The following is an 18,939-nucleotide window of genomic DNA, read 5'->3' on the forward strand; positions in this document are numbered from 1 at the left end:
AACACTTCCTATTCAAGCGCGTAAAAATAGTTTCTATAAGGCAAAAAAAAAAACAACTAATTTAAAATTTTCTCTAGGCGCGCTTAAAATTCACAAAAAACCAAACTGAATAAAAATTTCTCTAGGCGCTCAAAAATTCACAAAAATCAAACTTCCGTGCACCTCAATTTATTTTCCCTCCTAACACTTTCTTTATAAACCTACGTCGGATTCACCGTCACTCACTTTCTTGATAGGGCCTCTAATCTCAATCCTAATGAGCTTGAATGGAGAAGCTTCAGCCAAAAGAGGCAGAGGCCGTAGGTCCTCCAAGTCTCGCTCCCGTTCACAAAAAGCAGGATTGAATTTCCCGGTCGGAAGAATTGAAAGGCTTCTGCGGGAAGGCACCCCTGCCACTCGATTCAGCGCCGGTGCACCAGTTTACTTAGCCGCTGTTTTAGAATACCTGGCTCTTGAGGTGATCTATCATCTCTCCTTATTTGCTTTATCCTAATTTATGGTCATTGAATCGCTGATTTTTGTTTGGTTACTTGTTTCTTAAATTTAGGTGTTGGAGCTTGCAGGCGACATGGCCAAACAGGCCAACAAAACTAGAATTACTCCCGACACATATTCAAGTGGCTGCGCAAACTGATAATGAACTGCAGGAACTATTTGGGAATGCTACAATTCCCAGTGCTGGTTTGTTGAGCAATACTCGTGCCGAGTTTTATCCAAAGAGTGGTGAAGGTAATCAATGAGAGGGTAGTACCTCATTTTAGGCATCACTTTTTCATTCCCCTTTTGTAATTCTCCATTTTGAATGAAAGTATCTCTTTACATTGTTTATTCTATAATATTAATGATGTCCCAAGAAATAGGTTATAATCAAAACATGATGAACAAGTTACCCTCAACTAGCATAATGTTAAAGAAAAAATTAATGCACAAACAATTAACAAAATCAACTGCTTTAGATAGTCAATAATGATAGTAATAACAACATATCCAAATTTACACTAGAGATGTTAAAAGCCTGCCAAGATATTTCAAAAAAATCACAAAATTCAAAATCTAAAGTATTTCCATACTAGATTCCCCAACGCACTACAATTCATTCACTTATGAACACTTACATTCAAGTGTGAGAAAATAGTTTCTATAAGATGATAAAAATAAAATAAAAAATAACCAAATTAACTCTAAGGCAGGCCAAAAGACAATTAAGAATTTTTTATTTTTTTTGGTGCGTAAAAATAGAAAAAATTTAAAATTTAAAATATTTCCATGCTAGATTCAAAATTGTTCCTATATAAAGATAGCTAGAATGTCTGAATAAGCATACAAAAACTAACAAAATGTTAAATTCAATGTATTTCCATGCTAACTTCCCACCCGTTGCAATCATTTACACTCCTGAACACTTTACTTTCAAGCGCGCAAAAATAGTTCCTATAAGGAGGATTTTGTTTTTTCAGCTGCCAAAAGATGATTAAAACATTTCTCTAAGTGCTCAAAATTCACAAAATTCAAACTTCAAAGTATTTCCATGCTAGCTTCCAGTGATTGCATATTATTTTCACTCGTGAACAAAAGCGCGCAAAAATAGTTCCTATAAGGCAGAAAGGACAACTAACTAAAATATTTCTCTAGGCGCGCAAAAATTCAAAAAATCAAACTAATTAAAATATTTCTCTAGGCACGCGCGCAGAAGTTCTCAAAAATCAAACTAATTAAAATATTTCTCTAGGCGCGCAAATATTCACAAATATCAAACTAATTAAAATATTTCTCTAGGCACGCAAATATTCACAAATATCAAACTAATTAAAATATTTCTCTAGGCGCGCAAATATTCACAAATATCAAACTAATTAAAATATTTCTCTAGGGGCGCAAATATTCACAAAAATCAAACTTCAAAGTATTTACATGCTAGCTTCCCGCGCACCTCAATTTATTTCCCTCCTAACACTTTCTTTATAAACCTATGGTCGGAGTCACACTCATCTCACTTTCTTGATAGGGCCTCTAATCTCAATCCCAATGAGCTCGAACAGAGAAGCTTCAGCCAAAGGAGGCAGAGGCCGTAGGTCCTCCAAGTCTCGCTCCTGTTCACAAAAGGCAAGATTGAATTTCCCATTCGGAAGAATTGAAAGGCTTATGCGGGAAGGCAACCCTGCCACTCGATTCAGCTCTAGTGCGCCAGTCTACTTGGCAGCTGTTTCAGAATACCTTGCTCTAGAGGTGATCTATCATATCTACTTTTATTTGCTTTATGTGTCCTAATAATTGGTCATTGAATCGTTTTTCTCTTTTTTTTTTTTTTTTTGGTTACTTGTTTCTTAAATTTAGATGTTGGAGCTTGCAGGCGACACGGCCAAACAGACCAGCAAAACAAGAATTACTCCGACACAAATTCAAGTGGCTGTGCAAACTGATAATGAGTTGAAGGAACTGTTTAGGAATGCTACGATTCCCAGTGCTGGTTTGTCGAGCAATATTCGTGCAGAGCTTTTTCATAAGAGTAATGAAGGAAATCAATGAGAGGGTAGTACCTCATTCTAGGCATCAATTTTTCATTCACCATTTGCAATAATTGTAATCTCCATTTTTGAATGGAAGTATCTATTTGCCTTGTTTAATATTATACCCATATTAATGATGTGCCAAGAAATAGATTTTAATCAAAACATTTTAAGATCAGGTTATTCTCAACCAGATAACGTTAAAGAAAAGATTAGTGCACAAACAATTAAAGAACACTACAAGCAACTATTTTAGATAGTCAAGAATGATAGTAATAACAATATATCCAAATTTACTATAGAGATATCAAAAGCCCGCCAAGATATTTCAATGAACACACAAAAAGACAAAATTCAAAATTTAAAGTATTTCCATGCTTCCTGAACGCACTACAATTCATTCACTCATGAACACTTCAATTCAAGTGTATGAAAATAGTTTCTATAAGATGGAAAGAACATTTAACCAAACCATGATATATTTTTTGGCGCGTAAAAGTTCAAAAATTTAAAATATTTCTCTAGGCGCGCAAAAAATTCAAAAAAATCCTACTAGTTAAAACGTTACTCTAGGCGCACAAAAATTCACAAAAATCAAACTACCGCGCACCTCAATTTATTTCCCTCCTAACACTTTCTTTATAAACCTATGGTCGGAGTCACACTCATCTCACTTTCTTGATAGGGCCTCTAATCTCAATCCCAATGAGCTCGAACGGAGAAGCTTCAACCAAAGGAGGCAGAGGCCGTAGGTCCTCCAAGTCTCGCTCCTGTTCACAAAAGGCAGGATTGAATCTTCCTGTAGGAAGAATTGAAAGGCTTCTGCGGGAAGGCAACCCTGCCACTCGATTCAGCGCGGGTGCGCCAGTCTACTTAGAAGCTGTTTTAGAATACTTGGCTCTTGAGGTGATCTATCATATATATTTTTATTTGCTTTATGTGTCCTAATTTATGGTCATTGAATCGCTGATTTTCGTTTGGTTGTTTGTTTCTTAAATTTAGGTGTTGGAGCTTGCAGGCGACACTGCCAGACAGGCCAACAAAACTAGAATTACTCCAACACAAATTCAAGTGGCTGTGCAAACTGATAATGAGCTGAGGGAACTGTTTAAGAATGCTACGATTTCCAGTGCTGGTTTGTCGGGCAATATTCGTGCCGAGCTTTTTCCAAAGAGTGGTGAAGGAAATCAAGGAGAGGGTAGTACCTCAATTTAGGCATCAATTTTTTCATTACCCCTATGTAATAATTGTAATTCTCCATTTTTTTAATGAAAGTTTCTATTTGCCTTGTTTATTCTATCATATCCAAATTTAAACTAGAAATGTCAAAAGCCCGCCAAGATATTTCTATGAGCGCGCAAAATATTCACAAAATTCAAAATTCAAAGTATTTCCATGCTAGTTTCCCGGACGCACTACAATGCATTCACTCGTGAACACTTACATTCAAGTGTGCGAAAACAGCTTCTATAAGATGGAAAAAAAAAAAAAAAAAACACATTTAACCAAATTAACTCTAAGGCAGGCCAAAAGGCAATTAAGATTTCTTTTGGTGCATAAAAATTTAAAATTTAAAATATTTCCATGCTAGCTTCCCGTGCATTGTAATTCATTTTTCTTCCTTAACAACTCTTATTCAAGCATGCAAAAAGTTGTTCCTATATAAAGATAGCTAGGATGTTTCAATAAGCGTGCAAAATTCACAAAATTGTAAATTCAATATATTTTCATGCTAACTTCCCGCGCATGGCAATCATTTACACTCATGAACACTTTCCTTTAAAGGCCGCAAAAATAGTTCTTAAGGCGGTTTTTTTTTAACCGCCAAAAGACAACTAAAATATTTCTCTAGGCACGCAAACTTCAAAAAATTCAAACTAACTAAAAAAATTCTCTAGGCGCAGAAAAATTCACCAAAATCAAACTTCGTGCACCTCTATTTATTTTCCCTCCTAACACTTTCTGTATAAACCTATCGTTGGATTCACCGTCATCTCACTTTCTTGATGGGGCCTCTAATCTCAATCCTAATGAGCTCGAACGGAGAAGCTTCAGCCAAAGGAGGCAGAGGCCGTAGGTCCTCCAAGTCTCGCTCCCGTTCGCAAAAAGCATTTCCCGGTCGGAAGAATTGAAAGGTTTCTACTTAGCAGCTGTTTTAGAAAACTTGGCTCTTGAGGTGATAACTATCAAATCAATTTTTATTTGATTTATGTGTCATAATTTCTGGTCATCGAATCGCTGATTTTTGTTTACTTTCTTGTTTCTTAAATTTAGGTGTTGGAGCTTGCAGGCGACACAGTCAAACAGGCCAACACAAATTCGAGTGGCTGTGCAAATGGATAATGAGCTAAGGGAACTGTTTGGGAATGCTACAATTCCCAGCGCAGGTTTGTCGAGCAATATTCGTACAGAGCATTCTCCAAAGAGTGGTGAAGGACAACAATGAGAGGAATCATTGCCCCTTTCTCATAATTGTAATTCTCCATTCATGAAAAAAAAAGTACTTACTTGTCAAGTTTCTTCTATCACATTAACGATGTTTTAAGAAGTATATTTTAATCGGAACAGAAAAGATCCTCAACAAGCATAATTTTAAAGAAAAAAAAAATGCACAAACATTTGTTCTAGATATTCAAGAATGGTAATAATAACAATATATCCAAATTTCCCCTACAGATGACAAAAGTCTGCCAAGATATTTTTCAATTCGCCCAAAAAAATCACAAATTTCAAAATTTAAACTATTTCCATGTTAGTTTTCCGCAAGCACTACATTCATTCACTACTCAACAGTTCTCATTCAAGTGTGCAAAAATAGTTTCTAAAAGACGGAATAAACTTTTAACCAAATCTACTCAAAAGTAGGCCAAAACTCAAAAGGCAACTAAGATACTTTTTTGGCGCCTAAAAATTTAAAAAATTCAAAATTAGAATTATAAAATCAAAGTATTTCCATGCTTAGTTTCCTGCACATTGCAATTCATTTTCACTCATGAACATTTCTAGTGCACAAAAATAGTTCCTATAAGGTTGATTTAAAAAAAAAAAAACAAAAACAAATTAACCTTAGAGCAAGCCAAAAACAGCTAAAATATTCCGCTAGGCGCATAAAAAATGCACAAAATTCAAACTTCAAAGTATTTCAAATAATTGGCTCTGGATTTGCCTAATTTCTTCTATTATATTAATGATGTCTCAAGAAATTAAATAGATTTTAATTACAAACATAAAGGATAGAAAATTTTGAAAATGTCTTCTGACCATATCTCTAGGATAAATTTGGTTTAAATTTTTGCCAGTTTATCTGAAATAGATTTACTCACTTATATATTAGGATAAAAAATCATAAATTGAATAATAAAATATTTGTGAAATACAAACACCAGTTAACATATCCTTTCTCAATTTTACAATAAATCATGATGCTAAAGCAACGAGAACTCAATTATGTGGTTCAAGAACACATGATTAAAATCTTAAAAAGCAAAAAAATAACAAAACTTCACTTTTCATTCAAAGCAGAGAGATTTACACCACAATCAGCAAAACATTGAATTCACAAGCCTAAGCCCAAACAGCTAATCAATCCACCAGAAGCCCTAAAAATCTTGGGAAACTGATCCGATTTCCCCCTTTTCTTTCCCTGCGCCTGCCTTCTTCGGCAACAGAACCTGATGAATAGACGGAAGAACACCGCCATTTGCAATGGTCACAGATCCCAAAAGCTTGCTCAACTCCTCATCATTTCTCACAGCTAATTGTATGTGCCTCGGAACAATCCGATTCTTCTTATTGTCCCTGGCAGCGTTTCCAGCAAGCTCCAGCAACTGCCATTCAATAAATCCATCAAATCAAAATCGAAAGTCCACAACAGCAGAGGAAAACAACAATTGAGAGATACGCGAAGCGATTTTCAACATACCTCAGCAGCTAAATACTCGAGAACGGCGGAGAGGTAAACAGGCGAGCCAGATCCAACACGCTCCGCATACCTACCCTTCTTGAGAAATCGAGCGATGCGACCTACCGGGAATTGAAGTCCGGCTTTAGATGACCTCGAGACCGCTTTCGATTTAGGCTTGCCGCGGCCGGCGATGGACTTCGCTGCTGTACTCTTTTCGCCCATGGCTAATCCTTAGGGTTTTGAAAATTTCAAAAAGATTGCTGAAAGGAAATTTGAATTGGAGAAGAAAGACTCGACGAATACAGAGCAGCGGGAAATGTTGGGATTTAAATAGAGGTTTTTGCTGTAATCTGATTGGTCGAGAGTTGTATCACGCGGATTGCCAGCGTGGCACCTTGTTAAATTAGACGAGGATCGCCACCGTGGATATCAATTACAAGATTCGTTGGGCTGGTATGGGCCGGGCTCTAGAATGGGCCCAAGTAATTTTTATATGGGCCATTGAATTACCAAAAAAGGATTATCTAATTAAATGAGATAAAAAAATAAAAAATCATCCCAACCAATCTAAAATAAATAAATAAATAATTCTTTCTCACTGTCTTATTGTTGTCTTGTCCTAAGATTTTTGTGTCACTAACTGTTTTTGTTCTCATAAATAAAAATAAAAGTAATGGGTTTTGTCACATTTATTTAACCTATTTGGTTAATTAGACATAGGGCACACGCATCATTGGAATCTATGCAATTTCTTGACACTGTCGTGAAATCAAAATTGTGGGACCTTTTTAATCTGATCGTGTCCATCACTTGCAATCTTTACAGCTTAACTGAATTTTAGTTTCTAATTATTATTTAACTGTTCATAATTTTTTTTAAAAAAAAAATATATATTAGTAATAATAATGATAAAAAATAATAAAGGGCAGCTTTTAATTCACTGAACCCAACCCCTAATTACAATCAGTGTATGGTTTTCTCGTCAAAGGTCTTTCTTGTCAGGTTTTGTAGGAAATAAATTAATTTTATTTAAATTAAATAAATTTTGGGGAATCTCCAGAATTGTATGTATCGTGTCAAAAAGGAAAGGGTGGGAAAAAAAAAATAATAAAAATAATAATAATAATAAAGTCAAAAGTGGGAATAAGGGGATGGATTCTTATATACTACTACTACTAACTTTATTTTCCACTCATACATAGAATGTGTTTGTTTAGGTTTTCTTGCATGCCTATAAAATGAAAATAAGTTGTAATTATAGACTACTTAAATAAAAACATAAATTATACTTAGTATAAATTATAGAATAATCTGGCAAATACAAACAAACCGACCCTTGTTTGAATACTGAAAAATTTAAGGTTTAAATTTTTTTATATACTATAAAAAAAAAAATTATTTCTGAAAACCCAAACCCAATCCAGACAAACCCTAATGAATCCTCAATGTTTCAATTATTTGTTATCTATTCTATGTAGGGTTCAATTCTCATGAATTGCATCGACGTCATCACAAACAAACAAATCAAATAATTAGAAAATTAGTAATTGCCAGGAGATATGCAGGCAGCCCAGCAAGAACAATTTATTTTAAACTTAAAAAATATTTTAAAATGTAAATAAATAACAAAGTTACATAATAATAATAAGATATGTAAACAAATAAAAAAATCAATGTAATGTTGTGTTGTTGAGGAGGCAGTAAACAAGTACGTGGGCATGTTTAATTCTGGACTGGACGGTGGTCTCTTCCATTAGTTTTTTTTTTTAAATAAAATTAAATTAAATTAAATTAACTATACAATTCATATATTTTTGTTATTGAAATAAATTATTTGTTTTACAAAATTTTATATTTAAAACATTGTTCAAACAACAAAAACAAAATTTGATATGGGACCCAAAATTTAATTTTATTTACCCTAAAGAAGTCTTTAGGGTTGGCTAGAGATGTGTTTTGAAGGTTGGCCCAATTTCTTAAAATAATATTTTGAATTAATGTTAATAAATGTTTGATATATTACTTTTGAATATAAAAATAAAAATAAAAATATAGTAGTATAAGTTTAGAAATAAAAATAGATATTTGATATAATATTTTGAATCATCTTTAAGAAAATATAGTAGTTTTTTTTAAAAAAAAAAACAAGATGATATTTGAGTAAAATAGAGGTAAGAATATAAGTAAATTAATAATTGAAAATTGAAATTATTTAGGTATGATGAATAAGTATAATTGAACAATATTAAATCATATTTTTTAATAGTTAAAAAAAAATTAACATTTTAAAATAATAATAATAAAAACATGATCTAACAATATTTTTCATACATTCAATGGTGAACATGCTATATACTGTAGTTCAACAAATATACTGTACATTTTATTTATTTATTTATTTATTATTTTTTAATATGATATAGCAATATTTTTCATACATTCAATGCTAAACATGCTAATAAAATAGTTCAACAAATATACTGTATATATATATATCTCAACAAAAAAAAATTCAATATGCTAAACATTACATTAATAAATGATAAGATTCAAACATTACATTATTTTTCTTAAATACTAGTATTATATTAAATATATATATATATATATTTTAACTCACAAAACATTATATTGAAATATTTAATTTTTTATTATTTTTAAATTTTCAAGTCTTTAATTTAATTTAATTTTTATTTTTTGCGCGTGTGTACACATGGACATGATGATGGACCATGCATGGTAATGACAGCATTTATTCTACACTCTGTGTTAATTTATTAATAATGACTCAAATTAAAGCTAAGCTATGAATTAATTAACTATTCAAACCATGTGCACTTTCACAGCATTGTTCAGTGGAATAATACTAATACTAATAATAATAATAATAATAATAATGGGCTGTCCACACACCACCCTTCGAAATTACAGTTTTGCCCTTGAATAAATTCTAAAATAAATAACCGCAGCAATATATAATGCATAGGTGGCATTGAGAATTGAATTTGACCCCCAATTGCAGAAGAAGCCAAACGCTGTTCCCAGTTGTTGACCTAACACACTAAAGGCCAAAATTCTCTGTGTCCCACCCCGGGTCGGGTCGGGTCGGACCGGGACCCTCCATTTTTAATATGTGTTTATTTAATAAACCTGTGAAGTTAATAATTATTGTTAGTATACTACTCCCTCCATTCCATGTATTATGGTTCTGTTACTGTAGATACGAGAATTTAGGTAAAGTGTGATTAGTAAATAATTAAGAAGTGTATTAATAAAAATAATTGTAGATTAAGATTAAGATAACTAAATAATTTAATTAAGATTAAAAAAATTATAAAATTTAAAATGAGATTAAAGTGTATAATTATATTTCCAAAAAAAGAATGGATAAATTATGTAAGACGGACAAAAATAAAAAATAAGGACAAATGACGTGGGAGCGGAGGGAGTACTATTATTTGCTCTAAGTCTCGGTATTTCGTTTACTGCTGGAATTAATTAATTGAGAGTGGCAACCTGAATTGGTATTTTTGATTAATTAATAAAATTGATAGTGTGGAGGGAAGAGAGCCGGTTGGGGAGTGAATAGGATGAGGACACGTGTAGGGTGAGGGAAGGAGGAGTTTTGATGACTATGTGTATGTAGGTATGTATGTATGTATCTATGTGGTGGTGTGCGTGTGGCACATGCATGCTTGCGGCTTTGCCCACCTTCTTTCCACATACGACAAATCGATCGCTACCAAATTCCCACTTCTATCCTTACAATTTGTACCCAATAATAATAATAATAATAATATGAAATGAACTCTTCTTCGTTATTTTTCGATTCTATGTCCAATAAATTTCAACCAAATTTAAAAATTTACAAATTAAGTCGATAAAATAAGTTATATTAGATTAAAAAAAAAACAAATAAAATTTAGAGACATTGAAAGTTAAACCGGCGTGTTTCTTTTTGTCTAAGTTGGAAAAAAATTAATTTAAATTTTTTATTAAAATAATATTCGATTGGATATTTTTGTAAAATAAAAAAATATATATTCTTTTTTAAAAATACATAATACAAATAGTAAAATTTGAAAAAATTTAATTAAAGAAACATACCTTAGTTATTACTTTTACATATGCAACCAATTTTTTTATGACAAAATTACTCACTTTCATTTATTTACTTATTTATTATTATTAGTATTACTTACTCTCCGATAATAGCCAAAAGATATACCTTTTTTATTTTGTTTATTATTATTATTATTATTATTATTATTATTATTATTTATACTTACTTTTTCAGTAATAGCCAAAAGCTATACTATACTCTTTTGTTTTATTTTGTTGTAGGATATTTTTTTCCGTTTTGAATATTTTACAATATATTTTTTTTTATTTGTTCCAAATATTTTATAATATTTTTAAAATAAAAAATAATTAATTATACACCACACTTAATTTCAAAACCTCGTATAAATAAAACTAAATAAATATACACTTTGTTGTAGTGTGTCCCGCATTGTAAAATGTTGGAAAATACCTTCCTCCTTGCACATATAGAAAAAGAGTCATTTCGATATTTCATACCTTCGTCAAACCGAAAAATATTAATCTTCTTTTCGGTTTGGTTCTCTATCATTTTCTTTTAAGCTATGAATTTCCTGAATACTTTGTACTTAGTTCGCATATGATACACTCTTATTCAGACTTGTACATTTTTTGAAAAAGTCATCAACAAACGTTATAAAATAATGGTTTCCTCCCAAAAAATTTGTATTGATTGGTCCCCGAACATTTGAGTAATGTAATCAATAATGTCTTTAGCGTTATGGATTGTCGTGTCAAACTTTACTCACGTCTTATTTTCCATAATGCCTTGCTTGCAAATATTAAGTTTGCAAATATTTGCGCCATTTAACAATCCTTGTTTCGATGAAGTCTTGCAATGAATTTTCCTCTGCAAGCCCAAGCTTCTATGTGTCAGTGCTTGGTCATCTATCATCTTTTTTGTCTACTTCTGATATTGTTATTGTTATGTCAAGGACCATGTTGCTGTCAATGCGACATAAGTTATTTTTTTTATACCTTTTTATGACTATACGTGCTCATAAGATTATTTTTAGAGTTTCATTTTGAATGCTAATGGAGTGGAATTTGGACTCCAAAGTTCCTTGTAATACAATTTTATTATTTTTTTTTGCAAAATTTGGTATACACCAAACCTCCGTAAGTATCCTAGTTGTCCAATCGTGGTTCTTCGAGCATATTGAGCCAACTTCAACTATATAGTAGGGTTGGTTGTTGGCAAGGTAAATAATTCCACCATTATTATTTTTAAAGTTGACGAGCTATTCCTTCTTAAAATACATATGGAATGAACATCTTGAGTCCAACAATTAATCGTTAATGCAAGTTACTGACAAAGCGCAGACTAATGAATAGTTTGTTTCATCATTATCAGTTTTTCCCTTTTATTTTGCAGCTTGAGACAAGCTTTTTCCAAATAAGTAACTTCCTTAAAACAAATTATTCCTTTTTCAATATGCATATTAACAATTATACGTTTATGTTCATTAGGAAGCGAAACTAACTATATCAGTGTCCTGTTAATATCATTTATTTTTTTTATCTGGATTCAGGAAATCAGTAACTAGAAAATTAAATAAAGTTATAAGTTCATTCATGGTGATACATGGAAAATCTTGCAAGCTATATGTTCGAATTCTTTGATAGAATTTGGACAGGTTGTTTGTTGAACGATCGGACTGCGGATGCACATACTGGTGACGACAAGAACATAAAACACAAATAATTGTTAAATCAGTTCAGTCATCAACGACCTACATTTTGGGGGTTCCAACCCAGACGAGTTTCACTATCAAAACAGCCGAAATATGAGGTTTCATGGATACAATTAGAGACAAATCTCAATAAATCACCACCCTATTTTTAAGATACCCCACCCTAATCTATCATTCTCATCTCCACCAACTCAATGAACTAGTGTATCTCCCTTTCTACCTTAAAGCCTACGAACTATCTCATTATTCCTTAAAGAAATTACATTCAGATTTTTCTATACTCTAAAATCTATCTTTGTTCACTCTATATCCTAAGATAAAGCTAAATCTTCAAATATGAGAACATTTATTCTAACAAACCCAACAAGAATTGAATCTCTTCCTCCTTTACAAAGTTTGTTACAACTAATTTTTGTTATTCTCATACATGGATTGGGAGACCAATGAGCTTTCTCGATCAATTCATTTGGATCTTCATTGAATTGATCAATTTTGGGTCTTTTTTTATTTGATTAGGTTCAAGATAAATTGGATTGCGTCTATTCATCACTGTTCATCCGTTGATCGGACTATCTGCAAATAACATTAACCAAAACTAATAAACAAAACAATCCACTTTTAACAATGATGATGCACCAATGACTTCAAATTTGAAGTTGATTCTTCACCAAATTTTCCCAGTCATTTTTATTCTAGAGTTTGATTTTTTCTTAAAAAAAAAAAACTTACAAAAGTAGCTTAACCGAGATGCATTTCGGCTATGATACAGATTATTGCAAATAAAAACAAATTTATTCCGCAAATAAGTATAAATATAAAAATATTTGAGCTCATGGAAGACTTGGAGACTTCAAAATTTTAAACCATAACTTCACGGTAACGAGTCTATCTCCACACAACTATTTCATTCCTTATTAAAACGAATATTTCTATAGTACTTATATTGTTATTGTATAAATTTATTTACATTAAACTATATCTTAGGTAATCTTTGATAGATTATTCAATGATGACTATATATATGAAAATTAATAAAATTATAAAAGATACTAAAAAAATAATAAGAATGAAAAATTTTGATTTTAATTTAAACGTGACATAGTAAGACTAAAAGATTAGTTAAACACCTGTTAATATTTATTATATATTGTAATAAATAAATTAGTGAAGAAAATTTACAAACAGAGTTGGATTCTAAAAATATCATTCTATTTTTGTCGTTTTAATATAGAAATATAAGTATGTAAAAAATAAAAATAAATTAAATTAGGGTGACTACTGTCTAGATAGAATTGGCCACGTTTCGAGATGAGATGCGACCAGCCCGACTGCTTTGATGGGGTCCGCACATGACCAGCACGTGCCGATGGCGTTTCGGGAAATTCACAAGGAACGACAAAATTCAATCCTCACTGCTCAAGCCAATATATATACTACTACTAATATTAATATTAATATTTATATTTATTATTTTCGTTTTGCAGAAACGATAGAAATAAAGGGGCGTGGACCCCACGCCCCGAGGTTCTGACAAAAAACATGCCGTCACGCGGTTAACGCTACACGACAAAACACGTCCTTTGTGTGAAGAGTCCGGGCCGCGCTCACCCGGTCCGGGCCTCTCACGGTCCAGTGCACGTAACGTAAATCGACGGAGCTCTGGACCTCCGCTCCCGTCCCCGGCTGAGAGCGATGACAAAAGTTGGGGAGTGATTGGTCAATTCACGAGAGACGGGGAGCGGAGCGATGCGCGCCACGTGGCGTCGTGTGGCGTCGGCCGCACGCAGGAAAACTCTTGTGCCTTTCCCTTTCTGCTCTGTCCTTTGTGTCTACTTCTTTTTCTTGTAGTATAATTTGAGCCGAGCCGAGCCGAGCTTAAGCCGAGCCAAATACCAAGCCGAGTCGAGCCAAGCAGCCAGCTTCCATCCCAAGTGCGCCTATGGACAGACCTCTTTTGGCTACTTCCAAAAACATCTTTCCTTTTCCTTTTTGTTTGCATATATACATACATATAAAAAATTAAATAAATGATAGAAATTTAAAATTGGTATTACTCTAAAAATTAAATTTGATTTACTTAGAGAATATTAATATTAATATTAATAATGATGATGTTATATTTGCAGTTGAGCATTCATTTGTCTCATCAATTCTTTGTAACCAAATTCAATCATGACCAGACCTTTCAATGGCCATAATGCAAATGTGAAAACATTGGCTTGCTTGCTTGCTTCTAGAAAAACTTTAGTAGTACAAAACCCCAATTGTCAACATGTGCCATTTTTTAATTTAATTTAATATAATTTTAACCATATTATTATTAGTGTTTCTTTGTAGAGCTATTTTATTTTTTATTTTTTTATCAAAGTTACTTGAAAAGAACAATGGGCCAATGTGAAGATAGTTTCAAGCACTCATTCACACATCCTAGGTGGCTTTCATTTATTTAAATTTTTGTACAACACCTAAGTTTGTCTTTTATACCCCCAACATAGAAGGGGAAGAAAAATAAAAGTCAACACAATGTAAACCCGTCATTAGATAATTATTTATTCGATCCCAATACTAGTAAATTGCAATTAAATTAAATCAATATATATATATATATATTTAGAATATATTTTTTTAGGCAAGTATATGTGATGAGAAAGAAGGGTTTAATTGAAATAATGACAAATAATAACTTAAGAAGATTATTCATTTAATTAGTTGTATGTATGTATGTATGTATGTAATGTTGGGTGTTGGATTTGATTATATACGGTGGGTCTACCTGCACAGTGGATTTGAGCCGTCCCTCATTTGTCGTTTCCCTCAGCCCTTACTTTATCCCTTTGACCCTCTCTCTTTTGCGGAGTGTATTTTGGGAATTTCACAGACTACATTCATTTGCCCCTTCCTTTATTTCTTTCTTTATCTACCATTAATTTGTATTTTTATTGTAATTGAAACCACAGATTATTGAATAATATTATTATTAATTATTGTTATCATTGCTATTAGTGTTGGGTGTGTATTTATCCATCTTCCTTCCTCCTTTTTTATCCTCCTTCCCCTGTTCTGGTCTGGTCTGGTCTGTGCTGCTCTGTTTCTGTTTCTCTCATCTCTCTCTCTCTGTGTTTTCTTTTCTTGATCTTATTCCCACTTCTGTTTGGGTGATATATCTGTAACCTCTGTCTGTGGTTTTTTCAGAAGTGTCTCTTTTCTTTGTTTGTTGTTCAGAGGAAGCAGCTCAAGCAGCAGAAAGAAAGAAATTCAAACAAAGAAATAAGGAGGAAAAAGTGGGGGATCACACCACATAACCAGAGTTTGCCTTTTGGGGGTGAAAAATCCCCAATCACTAGTTATTAGAGTGAGAGAAGAAAGAGGAGAGAGAAAAACAAAAAAAAAAAGTAAAAAAATCCTGAGGGAGATCGTCGTGTGAGATTCCGGAAGTGATTGCCTCTCCTCTCCTCTCCTCATGGCAGGCAGTAATGAGGTGAATGTTAATGAATCAAAGGTGATTGATTACCAGACATGTCTGTCTGTCTTCTTCTTCGTCTTCTTCTTCCTCTTTATTCTGCAATTTGTTGATGAAATTAGGGTTTTCTTTTTTGTAAAGAATGAATGGCTAATTTGGGGATGAGTTTAGTCTGCAAAGGAAAATTGATTTTCAGGGAAAGATAGCTGGTTTTTTGCTGTCAAAAGATGGAATCTTTGCCTTTGATTCTGAGGGTTTTTGTGTTTGTGTTTGTATTTTTGTATTTTTATTGTTTCCCTTTTCATCGTCTTCTTTCCTCCATGCTCACAGTCCCCATAAACAGATTTTATGCTTCTCTGTTGGGGTTTCTTTTAGTTGCCCTATCCACTTTCCCATGGCTTCCTTTCTTTTTATGGCTATCTACATATCGAAACCAAATCTCCCTTTCTTTTTTGTTTTCTTCCCCAATTCTCCGATTTGATTCATTCCTGCTCTTCATTTGCTTCTGCATATATACATATACATATATATATTTTTATATTCATTGTATCTAAATCTGTATTTTCTGCAGAGAGTTGTTCCTCTGAATACATGGATTCTAATCTCCAATTTCAAGCTGGCTTACAACATGCTCCGGCGACCGGACGGCACCTTCAACCGCGATTTGAGCGAATTCCTCGACCGGAAAGTGACGGCCAACGCCAATCCCGTCGACGGCGTCTACACCTTCGATGTCGTCGACCGGGAAACCAGTTTGCTGAACCGGGTTTACATGGCTAGCCATGAAAACCGGCCTCAATTAGGCATTCTCGAGCTCGAAAAACCGATCAGCGACGTCGAAACCGTGCCGGTGATCCTCTTCTTCCACGGCGGCAGCTTCGTGCATTCCTCCGCCAACAGCGCCATTTACGACACCTTCTGCCGCCGCCTCGTGAACACCTGCAACGCCGCCGTTGTCTCCGTCAATTACCGGCGATCGCCGGAGCATCGATACCCTTGCGCCTACGACGACGGCTGGACCGCGCTTAATTGGGTTCGATCGCGGCGGTGGCTCCGAAGTGGCCGCGATTGTAAAGTCCACATCTACCTTGCCGGAGACAGCTCCGGCGGCAATATCGCGCACCACGTTGCTGTCCGGGCGGCCGATGAGGGCGTCGAGGTTTTAGGCAATATTCTTCTCCACCCGTTGTTCGGCGGGGAAGAAAGAACCGAATCGGAGCGTCGATTGGATGGGAAGTACTTTGTGAGGATTCAAGATCGCGATTGGTATTGGCGGGCGTATTTGCCGGAAGGCGAGGATCGGGATCATCCCGCGTGCCATGTGTTCGGGCCGAGAGGTCGAAGTCTCGACGGGGTTAAATTCCCGAAGAGTTTGGTCGTCGTCGCAGGATTGGATTTATTACAGGATTGGCAATTACGATACGTCGAATGGCTGAAGAAATCGGGGCAGCAAGTGCAGCTCGTGTACCTGGAGAAGGCCACGATCGGGTTTTATTTCTTGCCGAACAACGAGCATTTCCACGTCCTGATGGACGAATGGAAGAGCTTCGTACACTCGTCGTGACGTGACGAAGCTCTTTATCCGTTCACATTGACGATAACGATGATTATGATTACACGTAACGGAACCTTTTGACGTATTTTTTTAGTCGGTGTGTAGCTACGTCGCTGTGTAGAGTTTTTGTCGATAACTTTTTTTTTTTTTTGGTTCTGTTTGTTGTTTATCGCGAATAGTACGATGATATTTTGGTATCGATTTCTTCGAATTGAATTGCCTTCTTTGGAAGAGGCGATCCGATTGGAGGCTCGGATGTTAAGCTATCCAGATGACTCGGCTCGGCTCGACTCGCCGGAAAAACTCGCCGTCGGCGGCCGGAGCAGGAGATTGAAGGGTTGGGAATTGCTGGTAAATTGGTAGTTCCCTTTAGGATATTATTAGTAGTATTTTGTGTAAGGCCTAATTTTAGTTCCATGGACTTGGGGAATTTCCGTGGTGCTGCTGTATGTGACTGTGATATGTAAGTTGATACTTCTAGAAACATCTATGTTTATATATATATAATATAAAATATTGAAAGTTTTAAATATTTTTCTAGTGTCCATATGTATAAATTTTAGTTGTACATTACATGCCAATATTATAGTAAAATTGCAAGAAATGGTGTTTGAATTGTATGAGTCCAATTTGGGGTTGGGGGGTTCATTCTTTGTTTCCCTTTTTTTGCTTCTGCCAAAAACATGACATGGGACCAATGAGTGGATCGGATCCGATCATCAAGAACATGTCATCTTTTTTATTTTGTAATTTTATTTATTTTACTATATATCCAATTTTTCTATTGAATGGTGATTGATTGTTAGTATAAATAAATATGTGATGGGTTTTGATGGAGTTAAATTTTTAGTAAATAATTAATTAATGGGTTTGTGTGAGTGTAGTGTAAATGGGGTTTATTTAAATTAAATAATTTTGGTGTATCCTGTGGAGGATTAATTGGAAAATTTAACCTCCTTAAAGGCAACAAAATTAAAGCAATGTGTATATTTGCAAATCGTTTTCTTGAAAGTGAATTAATTAATAAGTGGGTTTGTTTCTTTAATTGGGCACCTGCTAGCAAATTCACAACAAGGTTGAGTCACTCACTCACTCACTCACTCAGTGGACCATAGAGAAATGGTTTGTTTCTTTTTCTTTTAATTTGTCACTACCACGGCATCAATCATCTTTTAGTTAAATTTTAATTTTATTTGGAAAATAAATAAATATGAATGATGATTAGACAGACATGATAAGTCCAAACTCATCTCACCAATCCACACATCCAATTGATGATTAGAGCCCTTGACCTTAAAAATAATTTCTTCAACAAACCCTTTTTAATTTCACAACTATATTAACTAGGGTGGGTTGGCTCTAAGATTAACTAACTTTGATTGATCAAAAATAAATAGATCAAAATGTGAGGAGGAGGACAAATTTCACACATTTATAGTAAATGCAAACAAGGGACCACTTTGAAATTTTAATTTTTTTTTTTAATATAAAAAATAAAAAAATAAAAAAAATAAATAGAAGGGCAATGGGATTGCTTTTTTGGGGTGTGTTTTGAATGGCCACTAAATGGTAAAAAACAGCTAAGCTAAGACAGGGACAGAATATGATAAAACCCTCCTGTTACACATTTGACTTCTATTGCAAGTATTGGTGCCATAATACCAACAATAATAGCCACTTTTGGGGGCTTTTATTTATTTCTAAAGATATATATATAT

The 18,939-nt window shown here is 33.8% G+C and overlaps 4 protein-coding genes across 5 annotated transcripts; 3 read left to right on the forward strand and 1 right to left on the reverse strand.

Moving 5' to 3' along the window:
- Positions 1–256: 256 nt before the first annotated feature.
- Positions 257–2,526, forward strand: LOC127259076 (uncharacterized). Its single transcript, XM_051286224.1, is given in 5 exon segments — positions 257–457; positions 548–598; positions 600–729; positions 2,006–2,226; positions 2,335–2,526. Coding segments are annotated over 5 exon segments (795 nt in total).
- A 686-nt stretch (positions 2,527–3,212) lies between these two features.
- Positions 3,213–3,722, forward strand: LOC127259077 (uncharacterized). Its single transcript, XM_051286225.1, has 2 exons — positions 3,213–3,413; positions 3,510–3,722. Exons 1-2 carry the CDS (start codon positions 3,213–3,215, stop codon positions 3,720–3,722), a joined length of 414 nt encoding a protein of 137 aa, XP_051142182.1.
- Positions 3,723–5,888: 2,166 nt separating this feature from the next.
- Positions 5,889–6,706, reverse strand: LOC127258892 (histone H2AX-like). Its single transcript, XM_051285949.1, has 2 exons — positions 6,430–6,706; positions 5,889–6,334 (listed from the first exon to the last, which is right to left on the reverse strand). Exons 1-2 carry the CDS (start codon positions 6,631–6,633, stop codon positions 6,107–6,109), a joined length of 432 nt encoding a protein of 143 aa, XP_051141906.1. The 5' UTR covers positions 6,634–6,706; the 3' UTR covers positions 5,889–6,106.
- Positions 6,707–15,174: 8,468 nt separating this feature from the next.
- On the forward strand, positions 15,175–17,753 carry LOC127258962 (gibberellin receptor GID1B-like). 2 transcript variants are annotated; one of them, XM_051286064.1, is made up of 2 exons: positions 15,175–15,684; positions 16,238–17,753. In XM_051286064.1, exons 1-2 carry the CDS (start codon positions 15,667–15,669, stop codon positions 17,228–17,230), a joined length of 1,011 nt encoding a protein of 336 aa, XP_051142021.1. In that variant the 5' UTR covers positions 15,175–15,666; the 3' UTR covers positions 17,231–17,753. The 2 variants fall into 2 exon arrangements, with proteins under 2 accessions (XP_051142021.1, XP_051142020.1); XM_051286063.1 differs by having other exon boundaries at positions 15,180–15,705.
- The last annotated feature ends 1,186 nt before the right edge of the window (positions 17,754–18,939 follow it).

Source organism: Andrographis paniculata, unplaced genomic scaffold (assembly GCF_009805555.1).
Source record: "Andrographis paniculata isolate CXL003 unplaced genomic scaffold, ASM980555v1 Contig5END, whole genome shotgun sequence".
Taxonomy (NCBI): domain Eukaryota; kingdom Viridiplantae; phylum Streptophyta; class Magnoliopsida; order Lamiales; family Acanthaceae; genus Andrographis; species Andrographis paniculata.

Excerpts from the sequence above, each read along its gene's own strand:
- LOC127258892 (XM_051285949.1), bottom strand. The coding sequence starts at position 6,633 with ATGGGCGAAAAGAGTACAGCAGCGAAGTCCATCGCCGGCCGCGGCAAG. Across the intron at positions 6,335-6,429 it reads TCGAGTATTTAGCTGCTGAG|TTGCTGGAGCTTGCTGGAAA; the intron begins GTATGTTGAAAA and ends ATTGAATGGCAG.
- LOC127259077 (XM_051286225.1), top strand. The coding sequence starts at position 3,213 with ATGAGCTCGAACGGAGAAGCTTCAACCAAAGGAGGCAGAGGCCGTAGG. Across the intron at positions 3,414-3,509 it reads TAGAATACTTGGCTCTTGAG|GTGTTGGAGCTTGCAGGCGA; the intron begins GTGATCTATCAT and ends TCTTAAATTTAG.
- LOC127258962 (XM_051286063.1), top strand. The coding sequence starts at position 15,667 with ATGGCAGGCAGTAATGAGGTGAATGTTAATGAATCAAAG. Across the intron at positions 15,706-16,237 it reads TGAATGTTAATGAATCAAAG|AGAGTTGTTCCTCTGAATAC; the intron begins GTGATTGATTAC and ends TATTTTCTGCAG.